This window comes from Fusarium phalaenopsidis (genome assembly GCF_050370095.1).
Source record: "Fusarium phalaenopsidis strain FUZ10S chromosome Unknown contig_32332, whole genome shotgun sequence".
NCBI classification, from domain to species: Eukaryota; Fungi; Ascomycota; class Sordariomycetes; order Hypocreales; family Nectriaceae; genus Fusarium; species Fusarium phalaenopsidis.
This window is the reverse complement of record NW_028145391.1, coordinates 3,264,844-3,283,191: the sequence shown is the minus strand read 5'-3', so window position 1 is coordinate 3,283,191 and position 18,348 is coordinate 3,264,844. Positions and strand designations below refer to the sequence as shown.

The following is an 18,348-nucleotide window of genomic DNA, read 5'->3' as shown; positions in this document are numbered from 1 at the left end:
TCCAGGTACCTCGACCATCTTGAATGATCGGCATAAGGACCGTTCTAGACTCCAGGTCTTGTTCTGATCGACGGGTGGACGCAGAAACGGGCTGTTGAACAACCAAGGCGCATACAGCTGTTGTGTCTAGTTTGAGTGCATTGAAGAGCTCAAGAACTCAATTCCTAACCAGCATACCTTTGAACTTAACAATTCCCCTCCTTATGAATAAAGACACTCTTGTTACTACGTGATAAGTACTCCTCAGTGAACCTCGAGCCCCAAGCTCTGCCCTAAAGTCCACCGATCTTGTAGCGCGCCCCGCCGGAGAGTCGGGATCCTGGATGGATCCGTGGACGAGGCGCTAGCTCTTGCCCGCAGATGGAAATTATTGGGGAACTTGCATTGCGCTTCAATGACGTAATTCCTGACAAAACCAGGTTTGGGGCATGTGAAGGAGGTTGGCAGATTTTCATGACTTACTCGCAAAGTCGAATCATGAAGGAGGACAAGACTCTCATGAGCCCATATGCCACCAAAAAGATGCTAGAAGCGGTCACCGAGACATAAGCCAAGACTACCTAGGCCAGTCTCCTCACGACAGCCGCACTTGGAAGCTTCCCCTCACTCATCGTTTGCGAAGCTTCCCCTGGCGACGCTTGGACTTGAGCTCGACTCGTAACCATTCAAGGCTAGTCCGTTCTCCGTCGGCCGCTGTCCCGCTTACTCTGCAGTGCTTGTTCTTGGTGTTGCTTCGAGCTAGGCCAAGAGCATCAAGCTTCGTGCGTCTCAGCTCATCTCTTCACGACCAAACAAAGAAAAGAAGAAGAAAAAAACTCAATTCCTTCTCGTCCACTGGCCATGCGTGAATTATTTTTGTTGGGCTTGCTTTGCTCCAGCCTCGCCCCGGGAGCGAATGCCCCTGCTCCTCGACCGTGTTTGTGATGATTCTAAAGGCAGGAAACTTGGTTGACCCTGGCTCCCGTCGTTCGTGTTGACCGCCCAGACTCTACGGATGAGACGGGAGGTAACACAGAGTTGATGCTTACTACTGCTGCTACCTGATACTAAGTTGCCCAGATTCGGTTATAGAGAAATGGCTTGATGTTGACGAGCTGATTTTTTGGCTTTTTCTTTTCTTCTCTCCCCTTTCTTACTCTTGTGTAGCCGACTTTTTGGTGTTGTCTCTGTCCTTCACCTCGTCAACCACAGCCATATCCTCCCGCTGTGGCTAGGTCCCGTCCTCTCCTACTCGCTCGGACTATCCTTTCCATCCTCACACCTTCTTTTCCCTCTTCTTTTCCTCATCATCCCTCTTCTGGATTATCCCATCGGAGATTCCAGCCCCTCACCTCCCTCCCTACATCGCCTTATCTCTGGCACATCACATCGTCTCTACTGCTCATCAGCCAATCTGTCGATCCCGCCCGAGATCCCAGATCCCAGATCCCTGGACCAAGCACAGGCGAGCCCACTAAAACGACCCAAGCAGCGTGCTTAAAGCTCCCCGCCGACACGAACCGTTAGCCATCATTTGCTCCACTACCTACGCTACGCGGTTCCTTGGCTGTGACTGTGGTTGCAGCTGCAGTGGATGTGCTCCATCCCGTCTCCAAGAGGTACTTGTCGTTCCGCGGGGCACGCAGCGCCCGCCCTTCTCTCCTCTCATCATGAGCCCACCGCACACCATGACGTCCAACGAGGTCTATCTGCTGCCGCTCAACGACGATGGCTCGCCTCAGGTGCCGGGCGAGTACATCTATCTGGCTCCCAGGTCCAATGATGCTATCACGATACGCTTTGCTATCGAGGGCACCTCGTCCATTTGTCGTCATGGCAGCCTCTGGGTCAACATCCCCGACGAGGGTCAGAAATTTCGTCGCGACAAATTTCGCGAGTACAAGTGAGTCTATTTCGAGCTCCTGGGGCCAATTGAGTTATTTGCAGAACTCCGGCACTCCTCTAAGAACCCAGCGGATGGCAGCAGCACAGTCACTAACTCTTGTCGCAACTCAGGCTCACGCCAGACTTCAATCGCACACTCGAAATCTCCATCCCCATTCACCAGCCTGGAGCCTATGCCTTCTACACCACCTACGCCGAGCTCCCCGACCTCAAGAAAGAGCTAGAAGACAGCTCTGACCAGAAGGAGAACCTCAAGAAGACCCCTCTGTACTACATCGATGTTGCGCCCAGACTCAAGCTTGACGGCCGGCCGTTGCCGCTGCCCGCCCTGTCAATCTTCTCGGTTATCAGCAAGTTCATGGGCAAATATCCCAACGACTGGGAGCGTCACCTCGGCGGCATCAGTGATCGCGGCTACAATATGATCCACTTCACTCCTCTACAGGTGCGCGGAGAGTCCAACTCGCCCTACAGCTTGTACGACCAACTTGGCTGGGACCCTGCCTGTTTCCCCAAGGGCGAGGAGGACGTCCAGAAGATGGTAGCCAGTCTCGAACAGAACCATTCCCTGCTCAGCTTGACCGACATTGTGCTTAACCACACAGCAAACAACACCAAGTGGCTGGAGGAGCACCCCGAGGCCGGCTACAACCTCACTACGGCCCCCTGGCTGGAGTCTGCTTACCAGCTTGACACGAAGCTCCTGGAGCTAAGTGAGAACTTGGAGAAGCTTGGGTTGCCAACCGAGCTCAAGTCCAGCGAAGATCTGCTCCTGATCATGAACGCAATCAAGACGGAGGTTGTTGCCAAGATTCGGCTGTGGGAATACTACGCCCTCGATGTCGACCGGGACACCGATGCGACGGTCGAAGCTCTCTCCAAGGGAAACCTATACACCCCCGAAGACTCGGCCGAGTTTGAGAAGCAGCTCCAAAAGGTCAAGGCGGCGCCGGTCAAGGACCAGGTCACCTTTATGAGAGATTTTGGTTTGGCTGGTACAGATCGTATGGGAGAGCGTTTCCGCAGAAGAGTCAAGCCAGATGTCGCTGCAAGCTTCTTGTCCTCTGTTTTAGAGTCCCCTGATGATGCCACAGCAAGAGCCAAGATTGTCGAGATCCTGGATATTCTCAACGTGGACTTTTACAAGGAGTACGACTCCGAAGTGGACGATATCCTTCAGCAAATCTTTAACAGGATAAAATATGTCCGACTTGACGATCACGGCCCCAAGCTGGGTCCCATCAACCAAGCCAACCCCCTGATCGAGACATACTTTACTCGACTTCCTGCCAACGCCACAACATCCAAGCACAAGCCTGAGGACACTGCCTTGGTCAACAATGGATGGGTTTGGGGTGGCAATGCGCTCGTTGATAATGCGGGCCCTGCCTCGCGAGTTTACCTTCGCCGAGAAGTTATTGTCTGGGGCGATTGCGTCAAGCTGCGATATGGCTCGAGCCCGGAAGACAACCCCTGGCTATGGGAGCATATGACCAAGTATGCTCGCATGCTAGCCAAGTACTTTGCTGGCCTTCGTATTGACAACTGCCACTCTACCCCTATTCACGTCGCTGAGCACATATTGGACGAGGCCCGCCGGGTGCGACCAGATCTATATGTAGTCGCTGAGCTGTTCACTGGGTCTGAAGAGATGGATTATGTCTTTGTGAAGCGTCTCGGCCTCAGCTCTCTTATCCGTGAAGCTATGCAGGCGTGGAGCACGGGCGAGCTCAGCCGGCTTGTGCACAGGCACGGTGGCCGACCTATTGGCAGCTTTGAGGTTGACGAGGTCTCCAAGTCAGACGTTCGCACGCCTTCGGGAAGTCCTACGAGCCCAAAGGCCAGTGATACCAATGGCTCTGGGCCCTTCTCCAGAGAGATCGTCCGAACAGTCAAGCCGAGCCCAGTACATGCCCTGTTCATGGACTGCACCCACGACAACGAGACGCCAGCTCAAAAGCGTGATGCTCGAGATACCCTACCCAACGCAGCCCTTGTCTGCATGTGCTCAAGTGCCACTGGCAGTGTTATGGGCTATGACGAGATCTACCCGAAGCTCGTGGATCTGGTGAACGAGACTCGCCTCTACACATCAGCATCGTCTGGACCCAAGCCTATTAAGATTGGAGGCGGCGAGGATGGCATTGGCGGTGTCAAGAAGTTGCTTAACCAGATTCACACTCTGATGGGCAAGGACGGTTATGACGAGACTCACATCCACCATGAGGACCAGTACATCACCGTCCACCGAGTCCACCCCGAGTCCCGAAAAGGTTACTTCCTGATTGCTCATACCGCATTCCCCGGCTACGGCAATGGCAACGGTGCCTTTAGTGCTGTACATCTCACTGGCACCAAAGCCCGCCATCTTGGCAGCTGGATGCTTGAGGTTGACGCCAGCGAGGAGACAACCAAGCGAATCCTCGAGGACAAGAAGTACCTGCGTGGCCTGCCCAGCCGGGTCAAGGACCTTCCAGGAATTCGGATGGAGATCAAAGGCGATGACACCACCATTACAGTGCGCGACAAGTTCCCTCCGGGAAGTATTGCACTCTTTGAGACGTGGATCCCAGCGGCGGAGCACTCTTCGGGTCTGGACAACTACGTCACCTCGGGAGCCAAGGCTGCATGGAATGAGCTCAGCCTGTCTGACCTCAACTACCTTCTGTACCGATGTGAGGCTGAAGAGCGAGCCGAGAGCGATGGCCGGGATGGTGTATACGATATCCCCGGACATGGAAAGCTCGTCTACGCTGGTCTTCAGGGATGGTGGAGTCTCCTCAAGGACATTATCCGAGACAACAACCTGGCTCATCCGCTGTGTCAGAATCTGCGTGATGGCCAGTGGGCGTTGGACTACATCTTGGCCCGACTACAGAGAATTAGTGCCATTCCCGGAAACGAAGCCATTGCGCAGCCTTTAACGTGGCTGAAGGAGCGGTTTGATGCTATCCGGAAGATTCCGAGTTTCCTACTCCCTCGTTACTTTGGCCTTGTCCTGCGCACTGCCTACATGGCCAGCTGGGAGAGGTCTCTGGAGCTCATGAACGCGAGTGTGAGAGATGGGCAATGGTTCTTGCAAAGCCTGGCCATGGTCAGTGTCCAGCAGGTCGGGTACGTCAAGTCGGCATCTCTGTGGCCTAACAAGCTGGTGCCTTCTCTTGCCGCTGGCCTTCCTCACTTCGCCGTGGAATGGGCAAGATGCTGGGGACGAGACGTCTTCATCTCTCTCCGTGGTCTCCTCATCGGCACCGGCCGTTTCAATGATGCCAAGGAGCACATCCTGGCCTTTGCGAGCGTGTTGAAGCATGGCATGATTCCCAACCTCCTTAGCAGCGGCGATGCGCCTCGGTACAACTCTCGAGATTCGATCTGGTTCTTCCTTCAGTGCATCCAAGATTACACACGATTTGCCCCTGAAGGTGTCAGCATTTTCAAGACCAAGGTCAAGCGTCGCTTCTTGCCCTACGACGACACTTGGTTCCCCACTGATGACTCGAGGGCGTATTCAAAGGAGAGCACCATTGAAGATGTCATCCAGGAGGCGCTTCAAAGACATGCTTCAGGCATGAAGTACCGAGAAGCCAACGCTGGTCCTCAAATCGATTCTCAGATGAAGGATGAGGGCTTCAACCAGGACATCAAGGTCGACTGGGAGACTGGTATCATCTTCGGAGGCAACCAGTTCAACTGCGGCACATGGATGGACAAGATGGGTGAAAGTGAGCGTGCTGGTTCCAAGGGCGTTCCTGGAACTCCCCGTGATGGTGCTGCTATTGAAATCACGGGCATGCTCTACAGCACTCTCAACTGGCTAGCTGGACTCCACGAGAAGGGCCAGTACGCATATGGCAGTGTGGACAAGTCTAATGGTAGCTCCATCTCGTTGGCTGACTGGGCAGGATTGGTCAAGGCCAACTTTGAACGATGCTACTATGTGCCCTTGTCACCCGAAGATGATTCCAAATACGACGTCAACACCCCCATCATCAACCGCCGCGGAGTCTACAAGGACCTCTACAAGTCGGGCAAGGAGTACGAGGACTACCAACTGCGCCCCAACTTTGCCATTGCCATGACCACGGCGCCTGACCTGTTTGATCCCGACCATGCCATGCACGCTCTGTGCCTCGCTGATGAGGTCCTCCGAGGCCCTCAAGGAATGGCCACACTGGATCCCGCAGACCTCAACTACCGCCCTTACTACATCAACAGCGAGGACAGTGATGACTTTGCCACGAGCAAGGGACGAAACTACCACCAGGGACCTGAGTGGATATGGCCTACGGGCTTCTTCCTCCGAGCTCTGCTCAAGTTTGACCTCAAGAGGCGGACGACGCCTGAGGGCCGCACTGAGGCTTTCCAGCAGGTTACCCGACGCCTCAGTGGGTGCAAGAAGATGATCCGGGAGAGTGCCTGGGCCGGTCTCCAGGAGCTGACCCAGAAGAATGGAGAATACTGTCCAGACTCGGTACGTTCAAGTTTATATACATATGCAAGATCAACATGTCGATCTCATGCTAACACTCACGCAGAGCCCCACACAAGCTTGGTCGGCTGGATGTCTCATCGACTTGTACATGGATGCTGTGGAGGAGCAAAAGTAGGGATAGGATAGAAGAGAAGGATATGACGACACTGGGCATGGGCATGGACATGAGCACACGACGACGGACTCTGCATCTTTGCATTACGAGTATTCTCCTAGATCAGGTTAATGGCAAGTATTTTTTAGCCACCACCACTTGGTTACCAGGCGTTCGGTTGCTACTGGGGATTGCGTGTTTTCTTCAAGCCATGATCTCTGAGGCGCTCAAGTCAAGATCCAGATTGATTCCATGACAACGCTAGACCTCTCATTGATAGGCTTATTCCCGTAGTAGCACAGCTTGAGGTCTAGTCCTTCACCGGACCAGAAATGGCATGATTAACGGCTTGAAAATAGTAGGATTGTATATCAAGGATAGACTCCCATGCCCCTTGCCCTCGAACCTGAGAGGCCTTCAATATGCGGCACCAATGTCCACAAGCAACTTCCGTTATGTCGGCTTGAATAAAACAAGACAAATCATTTTCCCCATGGTGCCAAGCCCTGCATTCCAACCACGCCTTTCAAAGCGTGGAGTGGTGGTTCCGTGGTGGCGGCCACCAAAAAAACCAGCGGGCTGCGCCTCTCCCAGCAACGCCGGATATCCAAAAGACACTGAAACGCCACCGAAAACAAACAAAGACAATGTCAAAATAAAGCAAGCGTGGCTCACGTGCCACAAAGGGAAGTAGAGGATGTAACCACAAGTTATGCTCTGGCCCTGTCTCAGGGTTACGCGATTCGAGACAGTTGCTCATGTCTTGTCATGCGTGGCTTGTGTTTCCTCCCTTCTGTAAGGTGCTGGGTATAATCCCCAACTGGTCAAATCATAGGTAATCGAGGGTGTCGGAAAGTACGGCCGTATAGATAAATGCACGGTTTATATCGTGAGATGCACAGGATGTTGCTGTTTCGGATCGGACGTTGGTAAGGAGAGTCGTGAAAAAAAAATTGAGAAACGAGACGTGGCGCAAAATCGAGCAATAAACTCATGTTCGGTCACGGACGATCCATCGCTTCTTCTCCTTTTTGGGCTTCTCTTCAACAACGGCAGCTCCAGCGCCGGGGAGCATCATGCCGTTCGAATCTCGGTTCGAGTCGTAGCCGGTGTTGTAGGGCATGCCGCCAGCCTCGGAGGCTTCGATACCGGGGCCCCAGGATGGTCGAGATGCTGAGCCAGATTGCTTCTGGCCGAGGGAGGACTGGCGGTCCTTCTTGCGGAGGTAACGGCGGCGCCAGATGCAAGCACCGATCCAAATTCCAGCAATGCCGACCACAAGAATGACGAGCATAATCACCCACTGCCAGTGGTTCGAGATCCTGCAAGGCCTAGTTAGGTATATACTCATCTTCTCATCAATAAGCAACATACCAATCACCGCCGCCGCCGGTGTTGGCGGGTACTCTGCTCCCGCCGGTCGAGCTGGAACCATCGGTTGTCGTCGTCTTCGAGGAGGCCTGACCATTTCCATTTCCCTTGTTGGCGTTCTCGTCGACTGTGCAAATATCGCGGAACCATGCGGCGATTGAGGAAAGGCCGTTGGGGTCGTTAGTACAGGCGTCGTCGCAGGGGCCCTTGGTTGCGGTAGAGAATGCAGCGACTCGGGTATCGAGACAGAAACACTGGGTGTAAGCACTCGGGCCAGCATCGACGGCGATGATGGGAGGGACACAGGCGCCGTTGGCATCGTAAAGAGCACCACAAGAGACGGCGCAAGCAGGAAGGACCTTTCGGTCGTTGAAAGGAACGATGGTGGTCTCGGGAGGGCTGTTCTCGTTGGCAGCTGTGATTATTGCATGTTAGTATGAGGGGATTGTGATAGGGTGATTCGCTGAGACGCACCCATTTTGACAGCGCTTGGGTTGTAATCCCTGAGTTAAATGAGAGAAAGAGTGACGAGGAGAAAGACGATGTCGAGGGCAAGGAATAGCCCAGGAGTTGTCGATCGAAAGTTGGCAGAGGGCGGTGGGAGAGTGGTGGTGTTGTGTGTTGTCAGTCGGAAAAAGCCAAGGCAGTGGAGGCGTGCAAATGCGCTATTGACCAAGTCGTGTCGTCACCCAAGCCACTTGAAAATCGTGATGGTGCTTGGCTTATTCCCAGCCTCTCTATTCTTTCAGCCTTCCAGAAGATCGACAGGACAGGACAGGACAGGACGGGACCGGAGTGAGTAGAGAGAAAGAGCGCGTGCCTCTAAATTTTCGGTCGGTCCTTTGACAGTCGGTCGGTCGGTGGTTGACGACAAGGTCGGCGGTTGGTTGGTCGGAAGAACAAAGGGCGAGCGGTAGACGAAACACGGAGGATGCGAATCGATGGATGCAGGTGCAAGTGCAAGTGCAAGAGGGAAGAAAAAGGTACGTAGCGAGCGACTCGGAAGACCGGGGAAAAATTGGGTCAAGGAGACGAGACGAGGCCCAAATATTGGGAAAGAGCTGAGCGAGCGGGAGAGTCGGGTCGGGCGACTTGTGACTGCCGCTTTTGACTTAAGTTGCAACGGCCAGGGTTGGGGGGGAAGGCGGGACCAGAGCGGGTTCGTCTTTGTCCTCTTTTGCAAGAACACGAGAGGGAGAAGAACACGGGAACAGGAACAGGAGCAGGGTCGGAGGGAGAGGGAGCGAGATATGGATTATGAGATCAAGGCAGAGGGAATGTGCAAGAGATGAACCCAAGAGAAAGAGAGGGAGGCCAGAGACACAAATGGTGGGGAGAGCACGCCAGGTCAGGAATTTGAGTGGCCAGCAGAAGCTTGGAATTGTCCGTTATTCCTGGCTTCTCGACCCTTTGCTTCTGTTTTCCCTGTTGCTTGCTTGCTTGCTTGCTTGCTTGCTTGCTTGCTTGGCCCATCCGAATCTGTCAGCCAACGTGACGATGCGACCTGACCTTCCAAGAATCAACGGATCTACTTTTTGGGGGGGTTACTTTCCCCGTCCAGAGCTCGCCTCTCACTGGACGAGACTCGCCGGGAAGGACGCGCCCAGGCGGCGGGTACGAGAAGCCAAAAGTGTACCGAGTGACCAGGGCGCCAAGTATCGGTCGGGTATCCCGGCGCATCAATGTGAGGGCGCATGGACTTCCGGTACTTCCACTCTGTGTATCCCCAAGAACCCAAGCCACCGGCCTGGACTTGGCAAGCGGGTTCGTGGCGCCGGGGCGCTCTTGGAGCTATCGAGAGACCTGGCTGGCTGGATGGATATCGTTGGATGGGGACAAGCTGACTGCACACGGCAGAAAAAAGCTGCGCCGTCCCAATAGCCTATAGGTGCCGGTTTATGCAGAGGAGATCACTCAGCAGCCTCTTTATGCATGCCCCTTTCTCTTGTTTTTCTGTCTGTTTTGTTTTGTTTATCCTAACCGTGTCCGTTTCACTGAGGCTTCCCCCTTGGTGTCTCGGATTCAGAGCAGCCAGCGCTCAGGCTTCAACTGACCGCACCCTGCTTTTGCTTTTGAGCAACCTCGTACAACGACATTAGCCTGGGTCCGGCTCCTGCCAGAAACCCCCCAACAGCACGAATATAGACTCACGATCTAACTGTCTTTGGCCGCATCCCTAGAGCTGCTGATCGTGGATGCTCCGAGGCCTGCTCGGCGACCTATTTGGGCGCCACAGCGGATGACCCCTTGCTGAGTGCCCTGACTGTCAGCGGGCATTGTCCCGTCCACGCCCCCAAGGTGCCTGAAAGTGCTCCACACACGCAATGGTGATTGGCTGGGTTACGGGCGCAATTTCCGACAAAGTTGGGATGGCATTGGCACTTTGGAGTCCTCATGGGAAACACGATATCGCCAGAAGACTCAATTGCACGTCACTCACTCTATGTGAACCCTGATAATGTTCATTCAGTACCACTGCCACCACTGCTACCGGAAGCGTGTTATCAGCACATGCCTTGTAACCCTGCCAAGGTGCCCGTATCTTGCTCACCATCTCTCTCCCTTCATGGTCACGTCACATTGGCATCTCTTGGCCATCTTGGGTCAGCGAGATGCCAACACGAGATGGATGCCAGCTCAATGGCTGCCAACGATTAGCCTTTAATACGTTCGACCGCCTGCAGCAGCGCTGATGCCCTTGGCAAAGTGGCAGAGTGGGGAGAATGACGACGACTCGACACGGCTCACTCCCACGTCGGAGCATCGGGTGCCCTTGCTTGCTGCTCACGATCTGCTTGAGCAATTACCTCCGCCTGTTCCTCGCAGTGGAAATCGGAGCTCAGCTCTCTTGGGCAGGCCGCTCACAGCCAACAGCGAAACCCCCATGCCCAAACCGTGGGGGCCATGTCTTGCCTCCAGCTGGAAACGAGAACCTAACAAACATCAATTGTCGAGGACGACTCCTGTCACCATCATCACGAGTCCTATCTACGCCGCTTGACCATTCAAGCTCTCTCAAGTTCATGCAATAGTCGAGATCATTTGCAAGAGTCCGTGCTACTGAGAAAGAATGTGAGTTAATTTCAGGGACGCTGAGCATGTTCCAGATCAATTAAAGTATCGGCTGGGCATTGTGCGCTTATCACCCACCTCCGTAATCCAAGGCCAAGGACTCGAAGAATGCTTTGTCGAATATCTTGACCTGACTATCACGTCCTCGCCATGATTACTCGCCAAACGTTGACATGGTATACATGGTAATATCAGAGGTCTGTTAACGAAATAGTTGTGAACCGCCACCACTGGCTTCTGCTGAGGTTTGGCAAAGCCAAGTTGCCTGTAGTATTCTATCTTCATACCTAGAATTCCTAGAGGTCACTCGCACCCATTCATCCCTTTGACTTTCTTGGTTGATTCCGAAAACACTGTTCAAATTGCGCCATCTAAGACATGTGGTCTTCAGCAACACGCTAAGTGTCACTTCAAGACTGTCGAACCCCAGCCTCGTCTTTCCCACGTTGAGTTCCATCACAAACAGACTTGACCTCACTGTCGACTTGCCCATTCCCACCTTCTGAAACTAGACTGTTCTCGTGCCCTTGATCGCTTGCTGAACCATGAGTGGCCACTGTTGTCGTGGTTTTGGTGCCAAAGTTAGGTGGTGATTCTGCTGTAGGGTAGCCCGTCTGGCCAAAGACAGTCCAGGGACTATCACGTTCAGCCAGAAATCGAGCCATTGCCGGCGGATTTTGCTTAGACTGATTGTTGTAAACCGATTCACTCTCAGTCATGTCTCTTTCTGGCTCGGTGCACAGTTTGTTGCCGATGGGCCGAGGGTAAGAAGCGTGAGTGTTGTTGTCATTGGCTTTTGGTGTTGAGGGAGGGAGGTATGTTGTTTTCCCTTGATAGCTAATGCCAACCCCTGAGCTGTCCTGTAACTCGTCTTTGGCCATTTGGAACCTTGAGGTGATCTTGAAAGAGGTATCTGGGGAATTTTTATGATCTCAGAGCGGTCACAGAGATGATATGCCTCGTTGGGTCGAATTTCAGGAGCATTCTCTTGGGAAGCGCTTCCTGCCTTGGAGGTAAACTCCCAACCGAGAAGGCAGGGACTTCCCTCGCTCTATGTATTGTCCCCCCAAGGGATCAGCAAAGAGCTTCTGACCTAGACTCGAGACTAGCGGGAAGCAGCATCTTCGTCGCCCGCATGCACGCGCACACCAACATCGCCAAACGTCGTTCTCTGGCTCTTCGCATGCTCTCGATCCAACCTATGGGGATCTCATACCTCGACTGGGGATCCTAGAGACAGAGCTAAAGCATGCGGTGAGCTGTTTTCGAGACATCGTCCCGGGCTGGGTCCAGGAGGATGCACCCCCCGATTGAATGTGCCAAGCTTGGGAAGAGAGACAACCGTTCTCCGCGGTGTCTTTGTATATAAGCGACTCTTTACAAAACATGTTGAATGGCAAAAGAAACTATGCACAAGATAATTCGATAAACCAGACATTCCAAGCACACGTATCGAAAATGAAGAACTTGCGATGTCTCCCTCTGGTTTGAGTCGAATTGACTTTCCGCGAAGGGCAAAAACATGGTCCGCCACTCAGAGAGTTGCTATCAATCATGTATAGCCGCTCCCGCCGAGCCTGCTTCATACACTTTGTTTAGCCACTCGCTAAGTTGTGCAACGAGCCCTTTCCCCTTTCGATGTGGCCGTGGCGGAGAGAGGGACTTGGGGTTGCACAAACCAGGGGGGCAATGGATCTTGTGAGCGCGGGTGGTTGCAACTTTGACGAGGCATGGGATGATAATACGTGCTTTGACCTCGGACTGACATGTCCGATGCGGGAAGTAGAGAGCCAAGGATGATACTCGACTTGCTTTGGCGCTATCTCAATAGCATAGGTGTCACAGCAGTTGACGAGTATCATATCAGGCGTCTTCTCGCGAGGGCTGCGGTATAAGCGAGCTCACGAGGTCAGAATACGACGCGAGCATCCGTTGAGCTATGCGTAATGATGTTACTCAAAGCCTTGTTGTGAGTTGCGCTCATACGGCGAGCTGTAGAGCCTGGTCTGCTCAAAGAGTGATATCCCATGCATTGCATTAGTTTGTCTCTCTTGAACGCCTTTGAGATGGAACTGTCGAAAGGTCTTTTTAACGCAATTGCGCCGACGACAGAGAGGTCATCTGATGGACGGGACGCTTTTGCACTTTGGGGGCTCTGCTGTTGAAAGTCGCCAAGAAATGAGTATGCGAGACGTCATTGGCCAATCAATGTCTGGATCAAGACGATGATTTCATGTTGGTAGCCCTGAATTCTCAGTGGCTGCATACAATTAGCAACTTCAATTTGCCCCAACAATGTGCCTTGCATAATCACACGCAGGTGAGCGACTTAGACATATGCTATTGACACGTTAGCCATCCCGAGTCTCAGCCTTGCAATGCCCTAGGTGTAAGCAACAGTCACACACTCATCACAAAGCCTTGGATTTCCAGCTTTCGTCTTGGCCATATCGCCCCTTGAATGGACTGACCACTGTGCTGTTCCTAAAGCATGATACTGAGCACGTAGCTGTGTGCTACTACTAGCTGAAAAGACTGGATATTACAGGCATACTACAGTCCCTATTGCCAGGTTTCTGTCATTGTGTCTTCCTTGAAAATGTGGCATGGGCACAGGGCCTAATGCTATAGATGTCATCTGGTGGAGAAAAGAGAGCACAGAAATCGAGCATTGGACATGACTTTATGTGATGAAGAATCGAATTAAGTTTTAACAACTATGTATGTGATATCTCAAAATAGTACTTTTTAAGTCTTATGACAACGTGGGAATGTGGGAACGTGGCCGCGTGATAAAGACCGTCAAGACGTCAACGTCTCTCATCCAGCACAGCTGATACTCATGGCCATGTTTAGAAGACGTTACCCTTGGTCTGCTTGCGGTCGATGGGCTTGTTGTGCCAGACCAGGACGCAGATGACGATGAAGGGTAGGAAAGCGCAACCGGCGATGACCATCTGTCTCTGGACAACTCCGTAGGCGTGGATGACGGCGTCGCGGATAGGGGTACCGACGGGGTCGGCCATTTGCTTGATCATGTCGCCGTAGAGCGCAGCGGTCTCGTTCTTGGCGGATTCGGGCAGGGCCTTGTACATCTCCTTGGGGAGGTCGTTGGTCCAGATGGCACCAGAGATACCGAAGCCGATGGCCTGGCCAATGGAGCCGAACATAGAGTAGAGGGCGAGGGCGACAGCAATATCCTGGTGGTTGACCTGCGTCATGATGGCGAGGGGTCCACACATGGCCCAGATACCACCGCAGACACCGTGGAACACCTGGCACATGACGAGGTAACCAACTTCAACGCCGGGGTGACGGAAGTGGATGAGGAGGGCAGTTCCAATGATACACCAGGGAAGACCAGAGACAGCGGGCCAGTAGTATCGACCGTACCATCGGAGGAAACTAAGGAAGGGTCAGTAAGGAACACATGCACGTGAAAGAGGTAGTATAGACTTACAGTCCGATGAAAGGGGCCAGGATGGTCGAGGTGACGGAGAAGGCGTTGAGAGTGTAGCCGGCGAGGGAGACGCTGAGGCTGTGGACGACCTGAAGGTACGACATGTAGTAGGTGTCCCAAGCGAAGATGGACATGTTGAGGAAGGCACTGAGACAACAGGCGCCCAGAATGGTCCTGTTCTTGAGGAACTTGAAGGGGATGTAAGGCACCTTGGCGCACCACTTCTCCCAAGCGACAAAACCGGCAAGGCAGACGACACCAACGACGATCATGGCGATGATGTAGTCACTAGCCCAGCCATTGGGGGCCCGGGTGGCAATGTTCAGGGGGGTCAGGATGAGGGAGAAACCGGCGATGGTAAGGAGCATGCCGACGACGTCAAACTCGATGACGTAGAACTTGGTAGACTCCCAGAGGCTGCGGCCGCTCTTCTCGGGGAGAATGCCCATCTTCTTGGCCTTGAACTCGTGGAACATGAAGATGGCGGACACGGGGATGGAGAAGAAGACCAGGATGATACAGAAGGAGCCAAAGGCCCATCGGTAGGTCGAGTGCTTCAGGAAGAGCTCGGCGATCTTGGGGCCTCCAAAGGTCGAGGCGAGACGGGGGCTCATGTAGAGACCAAACATGATCATACGGTTGCGGAGGGACGTCATGTCGGAGAGGACGACGTCAATGATGTAGCTGAGACCGACGTGGCCAACCCAGTAGAAGGTGTGGCCGGCGGCGTACGTCTCGACGTTTTTGCAGACAGCCTTCATGATCATGCCCAGGATGATGATGAGGATCATGAGTAGGAAACCCTCGTTACGGCCGCGGATATCAATGATCTTGGCAATGGCTAGCTTGCTCACACCGGCGATGATGGAGCCAAAGACGCTGGTGACGGCGAGGAGACCGTGCTGGTTGAAGGATGAGGTGACATAGGGCACAAGACTGCCGTGAACGGCCTGGAGAAGGGTATCGACAAAGTTGACCATGTAGAGGCTGAGTGACATTAGTGTGTGTATACAACAAAAAAGCCGTGTGAATGCTGCTCACAAGCCAAAGACTGCCCACATCATGGCCGGGGACCAAATCTGGGTAACAGCCTCGACGGCCTTGACACCATCCTGCTTGATGCCACTGTCTTCCGAGTCGCTCTCCTTGTCAGGGTAGTCGTTGACCTGGTTCTCGGGGTTGATCTGCTTCTCATAGTCACGCTCCTCGGCTGGCGCCGGGCTGATTTGGGCGGCCATTGTTGCTTGGATAGAGGCCGGTTTTGCACACCTGCGGGCTCAAAGGGTACTTGAAAGAGCTTGAAAGGGGAGAGAGTGGGCTTTAGATGGCCAGGGCACTCTGAGGTCTAAAGGACAGGCGTGGAGAATGAGAGAGCAGAGTAACAGCGACGGTCCGGCTTTATACACAACATTGCATTCACGTACAGAACGGCCAGACGGACGAGCTCTTCGTCCGTACAACAGTCAATGGGATCGGGCTGGCCATCTTGCTGGATCCTGCAGGGATCGTCTTACAGTTTGACCCTGTCCTGGACAGAGAAGCATGTCCGTCGCCTGTTCCGGAAGTCGGACAAATGCCAAGATGGGCCCCCGAACGAGAACGAGAAGGGAAGAATACCGTAGAGGGCGAGAGAGTGGGACGGAGGGAAAGATGCATCGCAGGATCCATCAGGTCGTAGGGCGTATGTACCTCCAAGGTGGAGTTGGGCCGCGTGGGTAACAAACATGGGATATAGCATCGGACGTGAAAGCCACGGCGTCTGATTGGGCCGTGTATAGGGACCTCATGAGTAGATCGTTGCCGTATGGAGTTGAAGGAAGGATTGTCCCCCATCGGAGGAGCTCGCCTCAAAGGTTCGACAATGTGCAAGGATGCTTTGTCTCTCAGTCTCTTTTTTCTGCATTATCAGATGATCTGATAAGCTGATATATCGGGCACAGTCTCTGTTGATCCCACGCTATCCTTGGAAGCCAGCCAAGCAATGCTCTTCTGTGACAACAAAATTTCACTCCCTTCTTTCCCGAGCGATTGGTAAAGAGCTCTCAAACGCCAGTTAGGGCACTCTAGGACCCTCTGATGGTCAGGACGCTCTTCTGCCAAGACGCTCGTTCTCGTGGCTTTTCTCCTCTGGCTTGCATGGTTGGGGCCCCGGCAACCCCGGCTTATGACCGTTCCTCGCTTGCTTTTTTTCACTCTTCTCATTTTCTCTTGTGATTCTTCTTGGCGTTTCTGGAGAAACAATGCGTTGAAAGCTAATGGAGATGGTCTGCTCTCTCCGTACGATCTCGACTGATCTTTTTACCCGGGTCAACGATGAGAAAAGTTTTCTCCGAGTTGTGAGTTTAAGGTGAGGCGTCTCAGCCCTGGCGCTTGTCAAGTCTGCGAGCCGTCGTCTAGAAGTGCCGGAGGTGCATGGCTGCTCGACGTCTATTCACTCGGTTGATGGGAGATAAGATAAGATCAATCAAGCCAAGGCTAAAAGAGGCTCTCGCCTCTCGAGGCTCGGCGCCATATACATCTGGTCCCATCCCACGCGTGGCGCTTCAGGCGGGAAGGACTTTCCTTGGGGGCAAATCGGTTACAGTGTTGGCTAACGCCGGACATTTGGGGTTTCTTGGTGCGGATGCCAAGAAGCGAGACCTGTACCGCGTGGCAAGCATGAGACCTGTTCCCTCAAGCGGTGGATATCGGTCCTTTCAAAGATGCTCAGACCAACTCCGCAAGTCCACATGGGCCCGCCAAGCCGGACCTTTTTGGGCCAGGGTACTTCTGTAACGTTATTTGAGAAGAACCGGGCAGCCAGTGAGAGTGAATTGTTCATACATAGGAGGCTTTTTCTGGATGTTGTTGGTTTACTATAGTTCCCCCTTGTGCGTTAGCTCACAGTGATCAACGACACGACCAACAACTGAATTGATCGGGTCAGTCGGCTTGAGCAATATCCGCCAAGTCTATACGGCACTGGCATACGCAAGTAATAAAAAACACTCGAAACGGAGGCCACCGGCAGGTCACGCGGAGATGGGGGTTGAAAGGAACAAGGTCTCTCCCCCCCATGGGTTCAAGGTGGATAGGGAAAAAGCGGACTCGACAACCTTCAACCCACCAATGCAACACAACGTGAATCCTGTTGCCTTTAGATGTGGGAACCTCAAGGAAAAAAGGACCATGTCTCAATGCTACAATGCCTGCCAAGATGTGGTCCGAGCTAGGATACGTGGGGGGAGAAGGCCTGGTCATCTAAAAAGCTCAGGCTATACGTAGCATCGGGAATTGACAACGGATGAGGCCGTCGTTTAGCAGGCGAATGAATCTACCTATTTACAGGAAAGCGAAGGATCCTGATTGATAACAGAAAGTGATCAATCCCAGACACGCCATCAAAGAAGTGGCCCCCCATCCCTTCACCAAATATGGTTCCCTCCCACCATGGGGTCGGAAGCATTCGGATGGTTCGCCGAATTTGACAGCCCTGTTGAAGTTCTTTTTTTTTTTTTATCCCCCGGAGAATTTGTTTTTGATGAATCATGGTCGTGCTTCCTCGCATCGTTTTTCCCCAAACAGGTCATTGTGATCTGGCGACTCTGAAAAGTCGCCTCAGACAAGTGACGTACATGGCAATAAAGGGCTCCCCTTTTTACTTATACTAGTGTCATTTAGTGCAAGAAATTTTGGATCTGCTAGCTTGTAGTGTAGATAATGATTCGAGATCGAGGGGCACGGTTAACTAGGGAGTCGATGGGTCCCGTCCGTATATTGCCGCTTTCAGGAACCATTGCGACGATACAGTTGGACAGGTAGACTGTAGCAAGTTCATCCGAGTGTCCGTTTGGTCCCTGTAAGTTGCCACATGAAGATCTCAAAAATTGGTAAACTTGAAAGCACGAAATATCCAATTCGTCCAAATACTGCCATCTGCATATGCCAACCGTCCAACCAGTGGATGAAATTGCCTCCATCACGAGACCAATCCAA

The 18,348-nt window shown here is 53.1% G+C and overlaps 3 protein-coding genes across 3 annotated transcripts; 1 reads left to right on the top strand and 2 right to left on the bottom strand.

The window, feature by feature from the left end:
* Window positions 1–1,649: 1,649 nt before the first annotated feature.
* On the top strand, window positions 1,650–6,491 carry LRP88_14024 (bifunctional 4-alpha-glucanotransferase/amylo-alpha-1,6-glucosidase; the record flags this gene model as incomplete). Its single annotated transcript, XM_083250376.1, has 3 exons — window positions 1,650–1,882; window positions 1,996–6,355; window positions 6,420–6,491. 3 exons carry the CDS (start codon window positions 1,650–1,652, stop codon window positions 6,489–6,491), a joined length of 4,665 nt encoding a protein of 1,554 aa, XP_083094710.1.
* Window positions 6,492–7,461: 970 nt separating this feature from the next.
* LRP88_14023 (uncharacterized protein) lies at window positions 7,462–8,319 on the bottom strand (the record flags this gene model as incomplete). The annotated part of the gene is made up of 3 exons (XM_083250375.1): window positions 7,462–7,792; window positions 7,845–8,256; window positions 8,316–8,319. 3 exons carry the CDS (start codon window positions 8,317–8,319, stop codon window positions 7,462–7,464), a joined length of 747 nt encoding a protein of 248 aa, XP_083094709.1.
* Window positions 8,320–13,765: 5,446 nt separating this feature from the next.
* On the bottom strand, window positions 13,766–15,611 carry LRP88_14022 (major facilitator superfamily domain-containing protein; the record flags this gene model as incomplete). Its single annotated transcript, XM_083250374.1, has 3 exons — window positions 13,766–14,318; window positions 14,374–15,360; window positions 15,415–15,611. The coding sequence occupies 3 exons, from the start codon at window positions 15,609–15,611 to the stop codon at window positions 13,766–13,768; spliced, it is 1,737 nt and encodes a 578-aa protein (XP_083094708.1).
* Between the last annotated feature and the right edge of the window lie 2,737 nt (window positions 15,612–18,348).